Consider the following 20,282-nt stretch of genomic DNA (forward strand, 5'->3'; position numbering starts at 1 on the left):
TACATAAATATTGAACAAGAGGGGGGAGAGGACCGACCCCTGAGGCACCCCACAAGTGAGGGGCCTAGGAGTCGACCTCTGTCCCCCTGCCAATACAGACTGCGTACGGTCAGTGAGGAAGGAGGAGAACCACCGCATAACGGTGCCTCCCACTCCTAACCCACCGAGACGCCGCAGCATGATACCGTGGTCTACAGTACCGTGGTCTACAGTATCAAAAGCCGCTGTTTAATCTGTGTCAGTGGTAGGAGACAATTGTATCTTAATTTTTCAAATAGGATATGAGTGAAATGCCAACATTAGTTGCTTAATTTCAGCAGTGTTACTCTACAGTGGTCTATTTGCATTCCTCAGAAAGTTTAGATGTATTAAGAACAGCATCATTAAAGCATGTCAATAAGAAATAGCTATAGAGAAAAAAATAACAAATGTTGGAGAACAATCTTAAACAAGGATGTAGCAACTGAAAACATAAACAGCATATGGTTAGAAAGGATAAAATGAAGGAAAACTTCATGAAGTATTCAGTGGGAAAACCACAGACAATAGGAAATGGCATTTGGGGAAATCACATTCATATTTATGCATTCAGCATAATTAAGAGAAAAAACAATGAACTATCCCTAAGGTTAACAATATGACAGAAAGTATACTGAAGTTTTTAGGAAAGAAAGCAACTCCATCACATACTATATATAAGCTTTTTTATTTCCCTGAGGAGAAAAACGAGTCAGTGTGTTTTAAGTAAGTAGGAGAAGGAGGTAGTGCAGAAGTAGGACTTAATATGTAGATCAGGAATGGATATGAAATGGGAAAAGATAAGGGACTCAAGAGCCAATCTATATGTAAAGACATAATAGATTGGCCAGGAAGCTGGAGGATTAAAGACTATTGCACGGTCCTATTGTCAGGGAGAGAAAACTAAGTTTTCACAAGCAGATGGAATGAGGAGGGAACCTAACAATAGTTACTGATTACTGCTTTTTTACATTTTTTGCACCAAAAACCTACATTTCTTCTGGAATTCATGAATAAGGAGCCTGGTGGCACAAAGGTTAGAATGCAGTATTGCAGGCAAACTCTGCCTACAGCCTGGAGTTCAATCCTGATCGGGTTCAAGATTAACTCAGGGTTCCATTCATCTGTGGTCAGTAAAATGAGGGGCCAGATTGTTGGGGGCAATATGCTGACAATATGCTCATAAAGTGCTATAAAGCACTACAGGGTGGTATATAATTCTAAGTACTATTGCTATTGTTAATGCAAATTATAGGAAAGGCATTGATATATTAGTCCTTTGTCTAATTAGACCCAGCTAATCAAATGAAAGTGGCTGGCTTTTCAAAGTTCTGCATTCCAACTCAGCAAGGTCTGGTTTAGTGTACTGGAATGCCTATACTCTTGCAGTCTAAGCATTGGAAAGACAAAAGTTAGCTTCTGGAAGGTAGAACATTCTGTTTAAGGCTCCAACTAATTTATGGGGCTTAATTAAAATATACTATAGCATTTGTTGATGAATGTTCAACTAGACTACACACATTTTGGGAAACAGAGACTTTGGTAAAAAAAAGTTTCATTTCCAATATCATGTAGTCCAAATAGGCCCTATATTCATTTTTCTTGCATACAACAAAGATTGTGTTGATATTCTTAATAGAAGTGCAGATTGCAGGAGGTAGAAATATAGCATAGCATTGGTAACAGGACTAGTGAGTATACTACTATTTAATATGTTATTAAAACAGANACCAATGCCGTTTCCGTGCTGTGTCCCGGCCTGAAGCCCGACTGGTATGGGTCTAGATAGACTGCTTCATCCAGGTGCCGAGGGAATTGCCGCGCAACCACACTCTCAACAACCTTCGCCGCAAAGCGAAGGTTGGAGACTGGACGATAATTGGCCAGTTCATCTGGGTCCAGGGAAGGCTTCTTGAGGAGGGGCCTCAGGATCGACATAAGAACCTTTCTTAATATATAACATTTTTACCATTATAGCTTCTGGGGAAGGCAGAAAAATGGAGAGAAAGACTAAACTACTCAAAGGAACCCACCAAATTCTTGAAAATCCTCTCCCTTGAAAATGTACCAATTCAAACCTTGAGCAATAATATGTATTAATAACCACAGCTGCAGATCAGAAGTAAATTGGTCACTCCAATAATGCATAAGTTCCTTTTTGGTAAGCAGCATAGTAAAAGAATGTTGATTGCTTTGAGTCTGCAGATACTTTTCATTGCTAGCAAGGGAGCCTAGCAGAAGCAGGGATCTTCAACAGAAGCTAAAATGGTAAAACTACAATAGAGTAAGACAGATTCTTATGCCAATCCCAATTTAAAAGAACAATTAGGATTAACTTTTCAGTTCCACTGCAGTATTCTTCACCAGGAGCATTTTATTTATGTGGCATCATCAGTGTTCCTGGCCTGTAACAATGAAAGATTCAGCAAATGAGAAGGGAACATGAAGAACTCAGTGGAATTCAGAGCAATGGTTTTGACAAACTACATTATGGCCTGCAAACCAACAGGCTGCATTTTGGTTCTTTCAACCAGAAAGAGAGGAACAGCTTTCATAATCAGCTTGATTTGTAGCCCAAACCTGAAAGTTGCATTCCTCAGAGAAAGAGATTCAAACATGAAGGCTTTGTTTACAGGTCCTGTTCTGTTCAAGCCACTTCAGTATTTTCACACATCTTATTACAGCTCGGTGACTTTTCTGAGTAACTTTGCACAAAACAGAACCAGCCCCGTCTCACCTCCAACTATACAAACTTGTGGGAGTTGCAGCAATGTCCTTTGGTTAATATTATAAGCTAGAGCTATTGACTGTGGCTTCTATTGAAGGAAACAAGAGTAGGGTCTCTTGGAGTGATTCCATAAATCCAGTCCTTTTCTTTTCAGGCATGATAACAAATATAGCAGACACTTCTGAGAACATGTGTAGCACTCAGGCAAATTCAGTCTAGGGCAGGGCTTTTAAAACAGTGGTACGGGTACCATCTGTGGTACATTGGCACCTGGCAGGTGGTACACGACCATCCTAGAAAAGTGGTAGCAGGGGAGGGGAATGAGCTGAACCGGTGGCAGCACCGCACAAGCCTGAGCGAGAGATGGCTGGAGCTGCAGGACTGTCAGGACTCAGCAGAAGCGCCAGGTTCAGTGCCACTTTCCAGCTGATTGGCACTTCTTCGGGGCTGTGAGGGCTCAGTGAAAGTGCCAGAATCAGCACCAGGCTCCAGCTGGAGCTTGGCGCTGATCCTGACGCTTCTGCTGAGCCCAGAAGAAGTGCCGATCAGCTGAAATGTTGCAGCATCTCCAGGGTCTTGTGATTTACATTCAGATGATTGGCAATTGATTCATAGTTATGATGGTCACAGTGTCCCAGGGTCATGTGAAGTGACCAAAACCTGCTGCAACCACCCAGCAGATGGAGGGAATAAAAACCAAACACCCCCCACCCCACCCCCACTGCCAATTCTCAACAGAAATGCTCACAACAATGAAAACCTCAGACAGGAGGAAGAGCACTGCCGGGTGGGCAGGCAGATGTCTTGCTCGGCTGTGGCTTGGGGGGCACTTTTTTCAGTGCCATTGTAACTTCGAACAGTCACTAAGTGAACTGTTGTAAGTTAAAACTACCTGTACTTTATCACTTTTTTCTTTTTTTTCTTTTTTGGTCATCAAGTTTTTGACACTTTTGCTAGGCGACTAGTGGTACTCAGATATTGCCATATCCTAAAAGTGGTACAATGGGTGAAAAGGTTGAAAAGTCCTGGTCTAGGGCACACTTTTTAAGTTTTCAGATCCCCCAGAATCAGCATTGTGGTGTTCTTGTGATGTTATTCAGCTTTTTTCAGAACATATAAAGAACATGAGTGGGAAATTGAGTCCCAGCATACACAAGCTAAAGAAGAAAGAATCTGCAGCCATTCTTGCAAAATTGGGTCATAACTTCAGCTGGAATGATAGTCTCTCGGTTGTGCTTTGTGTTGCTGTTATCCTTCTCACACCAGTCTTTCTCATCATCCTCATGACAGTCGTGGTCTGTTGTTCTTCCCACATGGCAGGTGGGCAATGGAGAAGAGTTATTGTGGGTTGCTTGCAAACAAGTCTCTACTCTGAGTGCGATGGCCCTGCCATTCGTCTCTCATTTTTCATACCTTTGAGATGCTGCTTGAAAGGAGAGCACTGGCATTTTGTTTAGTCTGAGCCTGTTCAAACTTTGCATTCCTGCGACGCCACGGTTACTCCAGATATTATTTGAATAAGAAATGGCACCTGTCATTAGTCTTTGTTCAGACTTTTGTGCATTGAAAAGATGGAAGTCCAGGTAAAACTCATGACCAGAGACAGGAGAAGTCAGTTCTCCTTCTTCTGTGACCTTTAAACATCTTTTGTTGTCTTAATACGCTTTGTCTACTCAGCTTTTAGAAATTGTCTTTCCTGGTAATCCCTTGATTTGACAGACTGGAGACAAGACATTCTCTCCTGCTAATCCTTCAGGGCTGGTCTTCATTCTGGAGATTCTCTGCCTTTCTTCAGAGCAGGTTCCACAAATTCATGTGGGCCGCAGCACGCCTCTTTGTCCCACAACAACCTTTTCTTTCAACCAGGCTGAAAGAGGACATTCTCAGGCCCAACCAAACCATTATACACAAAAAAGTGTCTGTGCGTGGAAGCAGATGGAATGTGGAGTGGGGTCTTCTGGTGGAACTGGGAACCTCAGAACCTGGTGGACAGTGGGTGCCATTTTGGTCACTTAGTTCAAATCCCAAACTGAGCCCAGTTTGGATTTCCTTCTGCTAGAGGCAAATTATTTGCAAATAATAGACAGGAAACCCTATACCATTTCAGATAAATGCTTGTCTAGTCTCTTATTGAAAACCTCCAGTGTTGGAGCATTCACAACTTCTGGAGGCAGGTTGTTCCACTGATTAATTGTTCCAACTGTCAGGACATTTCTTCTTAGTTCTAGGTTGCTTCTCTCCTTGATCAGTTTCCACCCGTTGCTTCTCGTCCTGCCTTCAGGCACCTTGGAGAATAGCTTGACTCCCTCTTCTTTGTGGCAGCCCCTGAGATATTGGAACACTGCTATCATGTCCCCCCTCGTCCTTCTCTTCATTAAACTAGACATACCCAATTCTATCATCCATTCCTTGTATGTTTTAGCCTCCAGTCCCCTGTTCATCTTTGTTGCTCTTCTCTGTACTCTTTCTAGAATCTCAACATCTTTTTTACATCGTGGTGACATTAGTTGTTGCATTAGGACATTATTTTCCATGAATTAGCCATTTGTAGTCTAGTCCGGTTGGCAGAGAGTTAACTGACATCATAGGAGAAAAATTAGAATTCCAAAAAATAAGGATTCATAATAAAGAAGAGAGGGTGTGTGATAGCTCTGCGGTTAAATATGCTGATAGCCCAGGTTTGATACCTGAACACCATGTGAAGGGGTGAGCTCCCGTCACTTGCCCCAGCTCCTGCAAACCTATCAGATCAAAAGCATGCAAATGCAAGTAGATACATAGACACCACTTTGGTGGGAAAGTAACATCATTCCGTATTTTCATGTTGTCCACATGAGGACGGAAGTGTCTTTCATACAAATCCTTCCTAGGCTGAGAATTGGAAATGACCACTGCCTCGGTGAGTCAATCATGACTGGACAGGGGGAAACCTTTAAGCCTTTAATAAAAAAGTGTTTCCATAGCAGTCCTTGCTGACTGATTGGCAAATGAGAAATGGGTGATCAGAAACTGAATTCTTGTTTGCTTGTCTCTTTAGCTAACACGGTTGGCTTAAGGCTATGGCGTTCTGAAAGGACATATTCCTGGTCAATTTCTGGAAACAAAACAAAGTGAATGTCAGCCCACAGTGCAGTGAAACATATATTCACCATGTCAGAAATCCTTTGCTATACAAGTCATACAAGATGTGAAACACATGAGCCAAGATCTAGGTATGCAGTTGACCAGGGGATTTTCAGTCTGTTGGTGTTTCCAGCAGGGAGATCCAGTGACTATATCAAGGAAACAAGCTTATGACAAATGGGCTCCATTTCTTTCAATAAGGTAGCTTCAGATTAATGGGTGGATATAAAAATGGAGTCATGAAGTGTACAGGAATTCACAAGACACCGTTTTTGAGCTATTATTGCTCTGTAGGAATGATGTGATGCCCAGTGAGAAAGATTCTTGTATTGTCCCTTTGAGAGCCTGAGTTGCCCTCTGTGGAACTGTAAGGCAAAGATTTGCAACTATGATTGTTGGCTTTTGGACAGTCGTATGCATGTGTTCATGTCTGCGTGTGTGGCACACAGCAATACTGATGATTTCAGGATGTTCACGGAGTAAGATCTCTCCAAAATATTGCATAATATCTTGACTTCTAAAAATGCAGCCCACAAGCATTCCTAGAACAAGATTAAAAACTGGGTTCCACAGCTGTGTGGGAGCCGTGCCTAATGTATATTTCAGCTCTCTGTGCATCATTGAAAATTAAGCTGTTTCTTCTCTTCTTATGGAACTGATTGTGCAGCATAAAAGATATTTGTGCCTGGACTGATATCCAGCAGTTTCTCCTTAATTAGGGTATAAAGCACATTTAATTGGCCAATATGTCACAAATTCAACTATTCAGTTACTGTACAAATTACTCTACACATGCAGATGTTCAAGCCAGACTGTCACAAATTCAGCAGCAATTTCACTCAATGAGTAGTCCCAAATTTGGTGACCATGTCATTACTAAATGAGATAGTATGCTTGCATACAATGCTGTGTAACTTACTGCTCCTTGTACAGCAACTTACACTAAACTTGTTGAATAAAATAGAGCTGGAAGGGACCTTGGAGGTCTTCAAGTCCAGCCCCCTGCTCGAGCAGGAGGACCTATACCCTTCAGACAGGTGATTGTCCAGTCTCTTTTTAAAAATGTCCAGCGATGGAGCACCCACGATTTCTGAAGGCAAGCTGTTCCACTGGTTAATTGTCCTCACTGTCAGGAAGTTTCTCCTTAATTCCAGGTTGCTTCTCTCTTTGATCAGTTTCCAACCGTTGTTTCTCGTCCTTCCCTCTGGTGAACAACCTGATCCCCTCTTCTTTGTGGCAGCCCCTCAGATACTGGAACACTGCTATTATGTCTCCCCTATTTCTTCTTTTCTTTAGACTGGCCAAACCCAAGTTCCACAGCCGTTCTTCATACGTTTTGGTCTCCAGGCCTTTGATCATCTTAGTTGCTCTTCTCTGAATTTTTTCCAGACTCTCAACATCTTTTTTTGTGATATGGTGACCAAAATTGGCTGCAGTATTCGAGGTGTGGTCTTACTAGGGTTTTATAAAGTAGTACTAATATTTTGCGTGATCTTGATTCTATGCCTCTGTTTATACAACCCAGGATTGTATTAGCTTTTTTGGTTGCTGCTGCACACTGCTGGCTCATAGAGCATAAAGCAGGAGAAAATGCTAAAATACACCATATGTTTGGTGCATCAGTCACCTATTGGTAGACATGATTGTTAGGAAATAGCATTTGAGCATCTGTGAAGAAGTTATCCTTTCACTTAGATCCAACAGCAAGACTATCGATGACTCTTGCCTCCAAGTGAACCTTCTCAAAAGTGTTGACTTCAAAGTAGATGTGGCTAGCAGGAGTGGAGAATCTACAGCTCACCAGATGTTGAACTATAATTCCCAACAGTCCCAGACAGGCAATAGTGGTCAAACAAGGAGGTCGCAGTTGGGCCAGTCTGGGCAGGTTCAAATCCGTAGGGTCAGGTACAGGATTGTTCAGCCTAGCACTGTGTTGCTCCTCTCAACTTGAAAACTCCAGCGGCTAAGCGGTCCCACTTCCCAGGTTTACTATTGTTACATTGTTACATTGCTTAGTTATCTCACAAAATTATCAACATACCAATAAATTGACTGAGAATCTCCTTAGACAAAAGAGGTGACAGCCCCCCTGTTCTCAAAGTTCCTGGGAAAATCTGACATGAAGGGTTGGGACTCTGCAGAAGAGCTTTAAGATCAAAAGTTGAAAAGTCTGCCCACATTCAGACTTGACTTTGGCTATTGTCTTTTTCGAAACATCATCGTGACTCAATCATTTTTCTCATGCCTGGGGAGGGGGACAAACTTTTGTGTTAGCTTGTTCCCTGGGTGACTTGCAGGGTAAAAATTAACTTTCGATCAAGGCTTTCTCTCTCATAACCACCCCAGAAAGGAAGCGATTCTGATTGGCTAAAACACCAATGCGTCATTGTCTTGAGAGCAATTAGATCAACAGAAGTAGCTTTTCAGGTAATCTTCTTTAAATTCAAACAGACTTTCTCAATAGAAGACTCTCTGGAGAGGGTGCCTGTATGTAATTTGGAATTAGAGAAATTCAACTTGAGAAACAGGGCTGCAACTGAATACCTGAACCAGTAACCAGCTTGGCAACTCTGTATTTAAAATCAATTGTGGAGCACGTATGATTGAATAAACATTGCAGTATAATCTAAGGACTTTGCATCAACTTGCAGGCAGAGAAGGAAGTTGATTCAGAGCATTTTATTTTTCTGAGCGGGTTTTCTTTTCTCTTTCTCAAGCAAGATCAATCTTACGAATTGTACCTGGTCTTGTGGACGAACTACCTCAATAACTCACAAATGAAAAACAAACAAACAAACAAACAGGCATATTAAATAGGAGGGTCTGAGAAGCAAAAGAAAAAAAAGGAGGAAAGACGTTACAATACCACAGTATCTATGATCACACTGGCTATCTTTATCTCTACTCTCAGTTTTAGGTGATTTAGTAGCTGCTCCTTCTTTCCATGGGAAATGAGAAATACAACATTGAGGTTTGGGCCTCCAACATAATTTTTCAGCTGCTTCACCAAACTGTCATTCCCAGAATCAAATGAATCAAATTGCTACAAAATGCTGTAGGTTTGGAGTTTGGAGAAGGGTTTTTGAGAGGCCTCTGGACTCTTTTTTTAGTGTGGTCCAATACATGAAATAGAGCTCAATATTAAAATCTGAGAGCCAGAGTTTGAAAAAGATAAATGACCAGGGACAACCCAATCTAATAACCTTAAAAAAGGTTCAGCTGATTTCAATCAAGTTAAAACAATAGCAATAGCCAGCAGCAATAGCAATGACATTTAGACTTACTGTATATACCACCCCATAGCACTTTATAGCACTCTCTGGGCAGTTTACAATGTTTTACATATTGCCCCCAACAATCTGGGTTTTCATTTTACTGGCTTCAGAAGGATGGAAGGCTAAGTCAACTTTGAACCGGTTAGGATCGAACTCTAAATTGTGGTCAGAGTTTTCCTGCAATACTGCATTCTAACCACTGTGCCAGCAGGGCTCTTATATCTGCCTAAGACAAAACACTTTGGCATAGATGGGACTTTAGATCCTGCTGGTGGATTTATTTGAAACAGAATTGCCCAAATTCAAGACAAAAGTCCCAGGAGTGGGTTCTTCCTGCGAATACTGTCTCCTCTCATATTTCGACCACAATTTTGGTGGCTCTTGGTTGTTAGCCAACTTCAGCTCATGGAGGAAACAGAGAAAAGATATGGTGGGAAGAGATTGGCCCTGAAGGCATAAATGACTCCTTTCCCAACAGGAGTATAGCAGTAGAGAATTCTTCCTTTACTTTTCTGATTTATTACGTATCGTTTCATAACTTGCTCAGAGTTCTTATGAGTCAACGAAAGAACAAGGAAAAGAAGTCATCGTTGCAGCTTCTGGGTCTTTGCCCCACGTTCAACAATGCTGGATGATGAAGGCACCGTCCTGTTCTTAGAACACATTGTTCCCAGGGCTTGCTTAATACATACCTGTGTACTAAAGAGAATTTATTTGCATGTTGTGTTGTTCCTGTGGTACTAAGTGGCTCCCAATCAGTAGTTTTTGCAAATAGCTAGGATAACCCAGCCCATTCATCTCCCGTATTTACATAGTCCAACTCTGCTGAATCAAGGACTTTTGAGAAATGAAGTAATAAAACTGATGTAATTTAAGAGGCATTCGATGCAACTCACATGTTCAGGTGGAGGTGGGATTTATTAAGCCATTGATTTATACCTAGAAGCTGTGCAACTCTAAACCCAAACTTTCTTCCTATCAAAAGTTGTGGTTGCTCCATTAAAATAGTGCAAGCCCTTGTCATCTAACAGAATGGATCCTGGGGTTCCTGGGGTTATATGTAACCCATAATCTCTCTTTTTGTGAGTTCCAGGCCTTCGGTTGACTATAATTATTAAACACTCATAGCCATTTTGAAATAGAAGAGAGAAGAATACTGTACAATAATCCCTAAAATTAGCTTGTAATCGTTGGGATCTAGTTGACCGTGGCTGATCTCAGAAGCTAAGCAGGGCATTACCTGGTTAATGCTCGGATGGGGAACCACCTGCAAATTCCAGGAGTTTTTGGCTAGACTGGTTGAAAAACTGCATCCTGGAAGAAGGTTGCATCACACTTTTGTGTCATGATGAGCTTGTCCTGAAGACTTTTGTACTAGTTTAAAAGAAGCCTTAAAAGCACTGATTATATTACCTAGTTTGGGTAATGAAAAATCTGCAAGAAAGAGAGCATCAAGGACTCCTCAGTCTTAAAAGAGATCTCCTAATTATTCAGCTCCCCATGTGTGATGGAGTGTCACCACTTTGTAGCTGCCTGACACCCTCTTCCCCCCCCCCCTTTGTTAAATGTAGCCTCATGCCAACAGAAGTGTGCCCATGATTTTGCTGTGTGGAATTTTTTTCAATATACCAATCTTCAATGTACAGATATTTTGCATCAGGGAAGCAGGCCCCTTCCGAAGACCTAGTAACACACACCTTTGTTTTTAAGAAATGGAATGCATAGATTGTGGGAACATGTGAAACACACACACACCCCATCCCAGGGCAGAGTGGGACAACTTGCTACAGCCAACTTGTCATAGCCAAGTCATCATGGGCAGTTTTCCATGGCCAACTCACTACAGCCAACATGCCATGGGACAACTTGCTGTGGGACAATTTAACAATTCTATTGAATTATTTAAAATAAATTTATTTATTTTTTTAATTTTTGCCATTCATATTTCATTCTGTCTCTCCTTTTGCATCCTGTCTTTAATCATTCTATTCCACCATTTCTTTGATATTAGTGTAACTCTTGTCCCGCAGCGAGTTGTCCGCGGCAAGTTGGCCATGGAAAGTTAGCTGTAGTGAGTTGGCCATGGCAAGTTGGCCATGGCAAATTGTCATAAACCCTCCCGGGGACTGGATATGGACCCTGTGTGACTTGGGATGTCAAGAAAGGACGGACAGTATTGGCATGTGTATAAGTCAGTGGTTCTCAACCTTTTTAATGCCGTGACCCCAACCGGTCGTAAGTTGAGGACTAAACCGGTCATAAGTCGAGGACTACCCAACCGGTCGTAAGTCGAGGACTACCCAACCGGTCGTAAGTCGAGGACTTTCCCTGCCCGGGAGCACTGCGCATGCGTGGTTCCGCCCCCTGCGCCGGCCGAGGCGTAGCTGGCAAGCGGCAGAGATGGAGCAGGCCGACCACCAGCTGGCCCAGCTCAAGGGAGGTAAGGCACCCGCCGGAAAAGGGGAAAAAAAAGGCGGACAAAAATAATGGCAGACAAAAAAAATGGCGGACAGCCTTGCTTGGCGACCCCCGTGAAATGGTCAATCGACCCCAAATGGGGTCCCGACCCACAGGTTGAGAACCACTGGTATAAGTGACCATCAGCACATATCTGCGGTCCCAGCACCAGCCTTCTGCTCCAAGGTTCTGGGTGATCTCTTTTATAAGGAGCTCATTTGTTCTTTGGAAGCATTCAGAAACTCAAATAATTGCTCTGTTTTGCCCAGTAAGCCCAGTATTGGCCAGTTTGAAATTGGGTCTGTCAGAATGGGGAAAGAACAGCTCTCCAGGGCTGGAAAACCTGTTTCAGCAGTTCATGGTTGTTACTGGTGTTTAGAGGCTTGTGGGAATCTTTTGATATGATTACAAGATGGATTATGACTTTTTAAATCAAGGGGAAATAATTTGATTTCCCACCAAAATTAATCTGGGAATGTCCACATTATTGGCCACCATAGAGATTTATTTTCATTCTTTTTTTAAAAATTCCTCTGTCAGAAAGCCTACACAGATAGATCAGTAGCACTGTAGATAAAACACCGGAGGAAGAAGGAAAGAAGTCATCTTGGGCATTCTTCTGAACGTTTTTGAGCATTTTTACCGAAGGAAGCCACTCAATAGTGAGATGGATAGCATGTACATTTAATAAATAATGATCTCTTAGGAACCTTCTCTTGAACCAGATAGAATAGACAACACTTCCTAGAAATCTACGTGTGTTGGGACAAAATAAGCTATGGCTTGGGAAGGCGGGCAAAAAAATGTATCTTTTCACTTACTTGAGGACTTTCTTTGAGCTATATTGGTGCACTTGTGCCTGTTCACTGATTTACTGTCCTGAAAGGGTTTCTAACAGTGCTGATTATATTACTTGAGAAAACCTTTGTGAGATGGAAATTGTTGAAGGCAGTTCCTTCTCAGACTGCTGGCAGCACGAGAAGATTGGTAGTAGCCTAACAGTAGCATTTTAGACTTATATACCCGCCCCACCCTTCCCAGCCCTCTCTGAGTGGTTTACAACGTAGAGACATTATTTGCATATTGGCCTCAACATTCTGGGTCCTTGAGTTTACAAACTTCGAAAGGTTGGAAGGCTGAGTCAGGAGTCAGGAGCCGGTCAGGATCAAACTCCTGGCTGTGGGCAGAGTTTGCTTGCAATAGTGCATTTTAACCACTGCGCCACCAGGGCCGTGGTACTATGCTGTATTGATCTTTGAAGTGCTTTTTTAGCTTCTCTGAAAGTTGTGTGAAAACAACACTACTGCCATGTGCAAAGGCCCCATTTCCCTTGAAAGATGAAGAAAGGTCTCCATTCTCACAACTCATCATGTCACAAAAAGCTTAAACCAGCCAAAGGTGATACTGGTTTCCCTACACATCCCAGGCTTCTCTATATTATTAGGGTGGGCTGGAAAGAGTCGTGTTAGCTGTTGATCATGAGCAAAGCCTAAGTGTTTAGGTCCTTTCTCATAGCTTCTCAGCTGTGAAGGAAGAAGCAGCAACAATAGCAGCTGCTTCGTTTGTTAGCTCCCTCCAGAGATACCCAGAATCTCCAGTCCTGCGTAGACATGCCCCAAATCATGGTTTTATTTTCTCTTTTTGGTCCAAGTGGAGTGAATTTGGGGCATGACCCAGAATGCAGTTAGTCACCTGCATAGCTATCAGCATTTCAAGAGAGCACCCACTTGCCAAACATAGTGCTTGAAAGATTCGCCTTTTGGATTTCATGTGGTGGTTGAGTTGGCTGCGCACCTTAATTAAATTTCGTTAAGACCCAAGGTCATGTTCCAGATCTGATCCTGCTATCTTAGACTCTGAGAAAAAAAAACAGGTGTGGTGAACTTCACTTAACAACAGTAATTAATGGGAGTTCAGTACGTGGGCATGTTTGGTGGTGGTTTGAAGAAAATGTTAAATATTTATATTAAAAATAGCTGCCGAAACGACTAAGATCTTCACTGAGTTAGAATCGAACCTTCAAATTATGGCTTATTATAGCTTATGCTCTGGCTATTGAGCTCTGTCCTTCCTACATCTTCATCTTTACTACCCCAGAAGAGCAGAGTTCAGGCAATGTGGCCAATATTAAAGGACAGGGAATGGATGCTGTTATGCTAGAGCAGGGTGGTGGCCTAGTGGTGAAGACAATTGCTTCCCACTGGGAAGATTGACAGTTCAATCCTAGATAGTGGCAGATGTTTCTCTCTTAGGGTGCAAAGAAAAAAAATATTTGCTGTGAACTCTGCATAGGAGTCAGGAAGGGCATCCGGCCAGCAAATGCTCAGCTCCATCCAGTTACCCCAACTCTACCCTGAATAAGGACTACAGGGTCATTAAAAAGGAGAGTAATTGGGTGCTCTTGTGTTCCACTCTGCCAGCCTAGTGACTCCCAGTTACTCTTGTCTTTTTTGTTAATACCGAACTGGTTTGGCATACCAGAGGATATGAGTAGAGGTACATCCCCTCCAATATGGAGGATATTTTGACCTGGGTTCAGACCTGGATGCATTTATGACAGTCATCCAGAGGGCAAAGACCTGAGATCAAAAGTCTCAGTGTTATGACTAATGCCTTCCTTTGAAGTGGTTCATGTGATAGGGCAGTCACCAGCAGATTTCTTGGGGAAGCGGTGGATTTAATAAATGACTCAACAGAGAAGCCTCCATACATTGCTGTACTCTGACCGGCTAACGGAATTAAACATTAAAAATTAAAAATTAAAATTAAAAATTAAACAGGGAGAAATCAGTACAAATGTATTACAACCAATTAAAAAAAAAACCCCACAGTTAATCCATTAAGAAAATGAATCTTCTTTTGCAGTGGGGTGGTAGGATTCTACTTACTGCCACTTTTATATTATTTTATTATTTATGCTTTCTTCTTCTTTTTTTAACCCTTCCTTTCTGTCCAGAGGGCACTTACTCCAGTAGTAACAAAGAAAAAAAAAGGGGGAAATGGATTGTTCTGGCAGAAAAAGCCAAGACTTTACTAGGGAAAACTGATTCTGGAGCATGTAAACACATGATTCACAATTCAGCACAGAATTAAGCATGCCATATTCCATGTGATGAATATATAAAGCCTGTTTTGGACTGTGGCCATGATATCAGAGGGAAGAAACTGAAGGTGAGGCAGAGGACCTACCTTGGACTTAAATGTAGTGTAATTTTTATTAAAATGCAGTGTTAATTCTTTTTGGGGCAAAAGGTCACCCCACGTCTTACTGCAAGAGTTTTCTCAAAGCTTCCGATTGAACTGAACCGAAGGTGCTTTTCCAAAAGGCAACTGGACTTTCTTTGTTTTTTCTTTGAAAAACGTTTGAAGAAGCTCATCCAAGGAGCTTCTTCAGTTCTGACTGAATGGTGAGGAATGGAGGGATTTATGTTCCTAGTAGTAATAAGACTGAAAATCGGGCTTGTCAGATGCTATATGAGAGTTGGTCTCTGGCAGAAGGCCATCTGAAGAGACTAGAAGCATTTGAAATGTGGATCTACCGGCTGTTACATATAAGCTGGGTTGACAAGATCAGAAATGAGGAGGTGATAAGCCGCCTGGGAAAGCCAAGGGAAATCATCAAAACAATTAAAAAACGAAAATTAGAATATTTCAGACATGTGATGTGACACCCAGAAAAATACGGAATACTCCATTTAATCCTGCAGGGGAAGATTGAAGGCAAACGAGGTCCAGGCAGAAGAAGAACATCGTGGCTCCAAAATCTAAGGGACTGGTTTGGACAAAACTCAGCAGCACTTTTTCGTGCGGCTGCTGATAAAAACAGGATCGCCAACATGATCACCAACGTCCAATAATGGATATGGCAGAAGAAGAAGAAGAAAAAGAAGAAGAAGAAGAAAAAGAAGAAGAAGAAGAAGAAGAAGAAGAAGAAGAAGAAGAAGAAGAAGAAGAAGAAGAAGTAGAAGTAGAAGTAGAAGTAGAAGTAGAAGTAGAAGTAGAAGTAGTAGTTGTAGTAGTAGTATTGTAGTTGTTAGTACTCTGAAGGTTGATCATTAACTCTCTGATAATTGTTGAGGGGTTTATTTGTGCTAACAACCAGATGACCACAAGGAATATAAACCATTCCATTCCCCACCATCCAGTCAGAACTGAAGAAGCTTCTTGGATGAGAAGCGAAATGTCTTCAAAGGAAAAAAAAAACAAGAAAATCCAGTTGCCTTTTGGAAAAGCACCTTTGGGACAACCATGACCTGGATGACTGAAGATCTCCATAGACATTTTCCTATTGAATTGTGTTGGGCAATCATGAATTACATCTATTTCACCTCATGATTTTTTGTTCTCCAACCCATTGCTTTCTGGGTCCTGATGTTTTCCCTTTTTTGAGCCTAAACAATATAGACTTGCTAGACAAAGATGGGGAGGAATCCGCTAAGGCTTAGAATAGTCCATAACCTTCCCTCAGATGTTAAAGTAAATTGTTATACAAAGTCTAAAAATGTGTTTCAAGGGTCTTCAATCTTGGCCCTTTTATGACTTGTGGACTTCAACTCCCAGAATTCCTCAGCCAGGCACTCTGGCTGAGGAATTCTGGAAGTTGAAGTCCACAAGTCATAAAAGGGCCAAATTTGAAGACCCCTGATCTATTTCATAAGCCAAAGCCTTTTTAGACCTTGGATAACAAAAGTCATAGTGGTGTAATGGTAAGAATGCAGCATTGCTGGGTAACTCTGCCCACAGCCAGACGTTTGATTCTGACTGGCTCAAGGTTGACTTAAACTTCCATCCTTCTGAGACCAAAATAAGGACCCAGATAGTTGGGGCCAATATGCTGACTTTGTAAACCACTTAGAGGGGGCTCTAAAGCACTATAAAGTGGTATATAAGTCTAAGTGCTATTGCTATTAGCATTAGGACCACTTTTTTCCCTTCACTAAATTGTCAAAATTTCTGATGTAATGAAGAGAAAACCGTCTATACAAAAAAAAATTCAGATGGGGCAACGGTGGCTTACAAATCCTGCCAATTTCAAAGACAAGGTTATTGTAAATCTGAATTTCTCATAAACTCTAGCTTGTATAATCCCTGAATTTCCACTTGAATTCAGATGATCCTCCAGCATAAGGTAAATCTGGTACAATAACCTTACAAGTTATCCCATGCCTCATGTGTGGATTCCCTCAGTAGATCTGAGAGGTAAAGATGTGAGGACAGATAAGAAACATCTAACTCAGGATTTGCATTTGAGATCGCTTTCAAACAACACTTGAACAAACTTGTGGCAAGAGGGAGTAACTGTAGTAATAAACAAACAGAAAATTAAATGCATAGAGGCAGAATCTATATGAATAAAATTCCTAGCGAACAACCATCGGGAAGGGCTGTTCCTATCCTGGTTGGTGGGCTTTTTCGCTGGTCCCTGTTGAAAAAGGGAAACTGGAGCAAGAATTGCCTTCATCTGATCAAGTCAGGCTTTTTGTCCAGTGCCAGTATGAATATATATACAATACAGGGACAAATGGACAGGAAGAGACTTAGTAAGAAGTCAATTTTTACTGCTTCTTTCCCATTAAACATATGACTGATTAAATAGATTCTGATGAATGGGTAGCATTATCTGACTAACCTTGTAAGGCTCACCAGCTAAGTAGAGACAGACCTGGTGAGACTTATTTGAAAGTCAAAAACCATCCCAGCAAGCCATCACAATATTATTGATATGAAATCTGTATTGATGTGGTCAAGGAATCACCAGGAGATGACTTCAGTTGAGGGAAATTTAATCTTCCCCCTTATGTTCAGTCCCTGCTATGCAGGGACCAGCTATTTGCTTTTCTGACTTGAGAACAAATGGATGAACATCAGATTAAATAATAAATATTGAACATATTTGATAATGTTAGTCTGAATACTTGGGCTATTGATATCTCGGTGTTTACATTTCCCTCTTGATTTACACTGCTCCTTCCTTAGGTTGCCTCTAAAGATCCCACAAGGAATTTCTGCCAAGTCATATGAAATCCTGATTCATTTGAGTGGCATAGCTGGCCAGCTGTTTGTGGTGAGGGTATGTCATAGTACGTGTCAAAAAGAGCTTGCCATCTGTCATGGAGTTTAGGCCTGTTCTTCGTCCAGCTGCCAAATCCCTTCACCCTGCGCCATGGACCTCCAGATACAAATTAAAATATTCCAACCATTTGTCCATATTTGGCTATTGGAAAGGAGAGGCTCTCCACGGTAGGGCCGCAGCCCACACTGTTGCTACTATTAATGTATTGTGGTCATTTCAATCCAGGATCTCACCACTAAAACTGCTGTTCTCAGAAGCAACTGTTTTATTTCCCTCTTGGACAGTTGTGCAATGCTAATGATAGAAACCCCAGCCTGTCTCTTGCTTATTATTCTTGCAGTTTTGAGGAAATCTGGATTATTCAATTATTGTCAGCCCAGCTTTTGTTGGCTTTCAAGCATGAATCACAAGAAAGGGGAAAAGTTCTTCTTCAGAAGAAGAACAAAATCCAGCTCTTGGAATACTTCAAAAAAGAAACTTTTCTGAGGATATGGGAGTCTTGCCCTCCCTGCCTTTCCCAGGGCAGAATCCCAAGTTGCTATTGGCTGGCAAATCCCATCCTCCCAGCCAACAGGCTTCGTGATCAAAGCTGCTGGGATTAGCCAATTAACAGCTGAGCTTCCATTGTGATGGATCTTTTGCAGTTCTCTTCCAACACTGGAAGTGCTGCGTAGCTGGAATCTAGGCCAGATCTCCCTCGGAGTCAATTCATGATGGCGACTGGTTTTGAACTCAACAGCAGAGTCATAGCAATATAAATCCAAATTTGGATGGTAGTTGAACTATAACTCCCAAGCGCTGGGACAAGGATGTATGTGTGTGTAAAATGGCTTAGCGGTTAAAGATGCTCAGGTTGTCAGCTGGAAATCTGACAGCTCGAGTTCGTGACCCGAGCGCTGCGCAGCAGGGTGAGCTCCCATATATTTCCCCTGCTCCTGTCAATCTAGCATTTTGAAAGCATGCAAATGCAAGTAGATAAATAGGTACCACTTTGGTGGGAAGGTAACAGCATTCCATGCGCTTTTGGAGTATAACCATGGCTTTCTTGGCCAAGTAACAAGAGATGAGCACTGTGCCCTTAGGTCAGACATAACTGGACAGGGAAGCCTTTATGTTGGGACAGGTTGAGTGTGGAGCCCAACAATCATGGTTTTTTAGGAGTTTGGGAGTACTGTTTTAGCATGCTAGGAGTTGGGGGAGAGTTGAATGTTGGTTTTTATTGCCTTTATGTCCTTACCACTGCTCCTGTGACCCAGCTATGGCTCATTAGATCACTGGCCGTATAAGCCTCTTAAATAACTAAACTCTATGAAAACTCTGATTGTTCTGGATTCTCGGGACCCATCTACCACCTTCTCTGAGTTCAGTCCAATAATAAATTCCTCTTTCTCTCTTTTGCTCCCTCCCCTAGGAGAGAAACCGTACAAATGTACCTGGGAAGGGTGCACGTGGAAATTTGCTCGCTCAGATGAACTAACAAGGCACTACCGCAAACACACAGGAGTGAAGCCGTTCAAGTGCGCAGACTGTGACCGAAGCTTTTCCCGTTCAGATCACTTGGCATTGCACCGCCGAAGGCACATGTTGGTCTGAAAAATGCTACCTTGTCTCTCTCTATATATATAAATATATATATATGAATATATATATATATATATATATATATATATATATATATATTCATATATATATATATGAAATTTCAAGAGCTGGGTCTCTTTTAACTACAGTGCATTCAGCAGGACTGAATCCTGTTTTGATGGTGTTAGCACAAAAGGGGCAGTCGGTGTTGTCCCACATTCACAAAGAAGCAGGAACAAGAATGCTACAATCTTCCCTCCCACCCTAAGCAGGGGTCCAGCACAGGCCCAAGGCATCACCTTTTGCTGGGGATAAAAGCCGAAATGCATCAAGATTGGGCATTATTTTCTAACCCGCTGTCGTTTTCAAAGTATTTATGGCTTGGTTTTTTTCTCTCTCTCTCTTTCAACCATCCCACTTTTTTCTCCTGAAGAATTTCTGCTATTTCGAAGACTGGATGTCATAAACCCCGTCGAAAAGGACAAGTCCTCAAGAGCTTTCTCTTCGTTTACTGCTGCTTCTTCTTAATTTTTTTTTTTATTGTTGTTGTTGTTGTTGTTGTCATTATTAATTTTCCCCCCTGTTAAAACACTGCAGAATATCATCCTGCCCAACAATTTCCTAAGCCAGCTGAACAGACTGGAAAGAGAAGGGATTTTTAAAAAAATGAAGCTCCTTTGAAGTGAAAAAAAAAAAAGATTTCTCAGCACACTTATGCAATAAAGATGGTGGTATTTGTACATATTTACCTCTTTCTTGTTATGCTGGACTTTAGAGGCCATTAATGCTTCTAAAACTTCCTAAATCTTTTTTTCTTTTCTGGTTTTTTTTTTTTTTTTTGCTGGAATCTATAAAACAGGCATCCGTAAAAATTTCTGTACAAAATTACCCGTTTTATATCCGTTTGCTTACTCTATAATAGAAAGAGTTCGTTAAAATGGTCTTGGAAAACGTAATAGAACCAAAATTGGTCCCACCCTTTCTGAACCAATGTATCAGTCCTCAGCATATTTCCCTGAAAGTAACA

At 41.6% G+C, this 20,282-nt stretch overlaps 1 protein-coding gene across 1 annotated transcript in view; it reads left to right on the top strand.

The window, feature by feature from the left end:
• The window catches only part of KLF12 (Kruppel like factor 12), a 156,431-nt gene extending 137,164 nt beyond the window's left edge, over positions 1–19,267 (top strand). The window contains exon 7 of the mRNA XM_015832331.2: positions 19,086–19,267. Coding sequence (XP_015687817.2) covers positions 19,086–19,267 — 182 coding nt within the window. The remainder of the gene's footprint in view (positions 1–19,085) is intronic.
• The last annotated feature ends 1,015 nt before the right edge of the window (positions 19,268–20,282 follow it).

The sequence above is a fragment of the Protobothrops mucrosquamatus genome, unplaced genomic scaffold (assembly GCF_001527695.2).
Source record: "Protobothrops mucrosquamatus isolate PMUCROS unplaced genomic scaffold, P.Mucros_1.0 scaffold2, whole genome shotgun sequence".
Classification (NCBI taxonomy): domain Eukaryota; kingdom Metazoa; phylum Chordata; class Lepidosauria; order Squamata; family Viperidae; genus Protobothrops; species Protobothrops mucrosquamatus.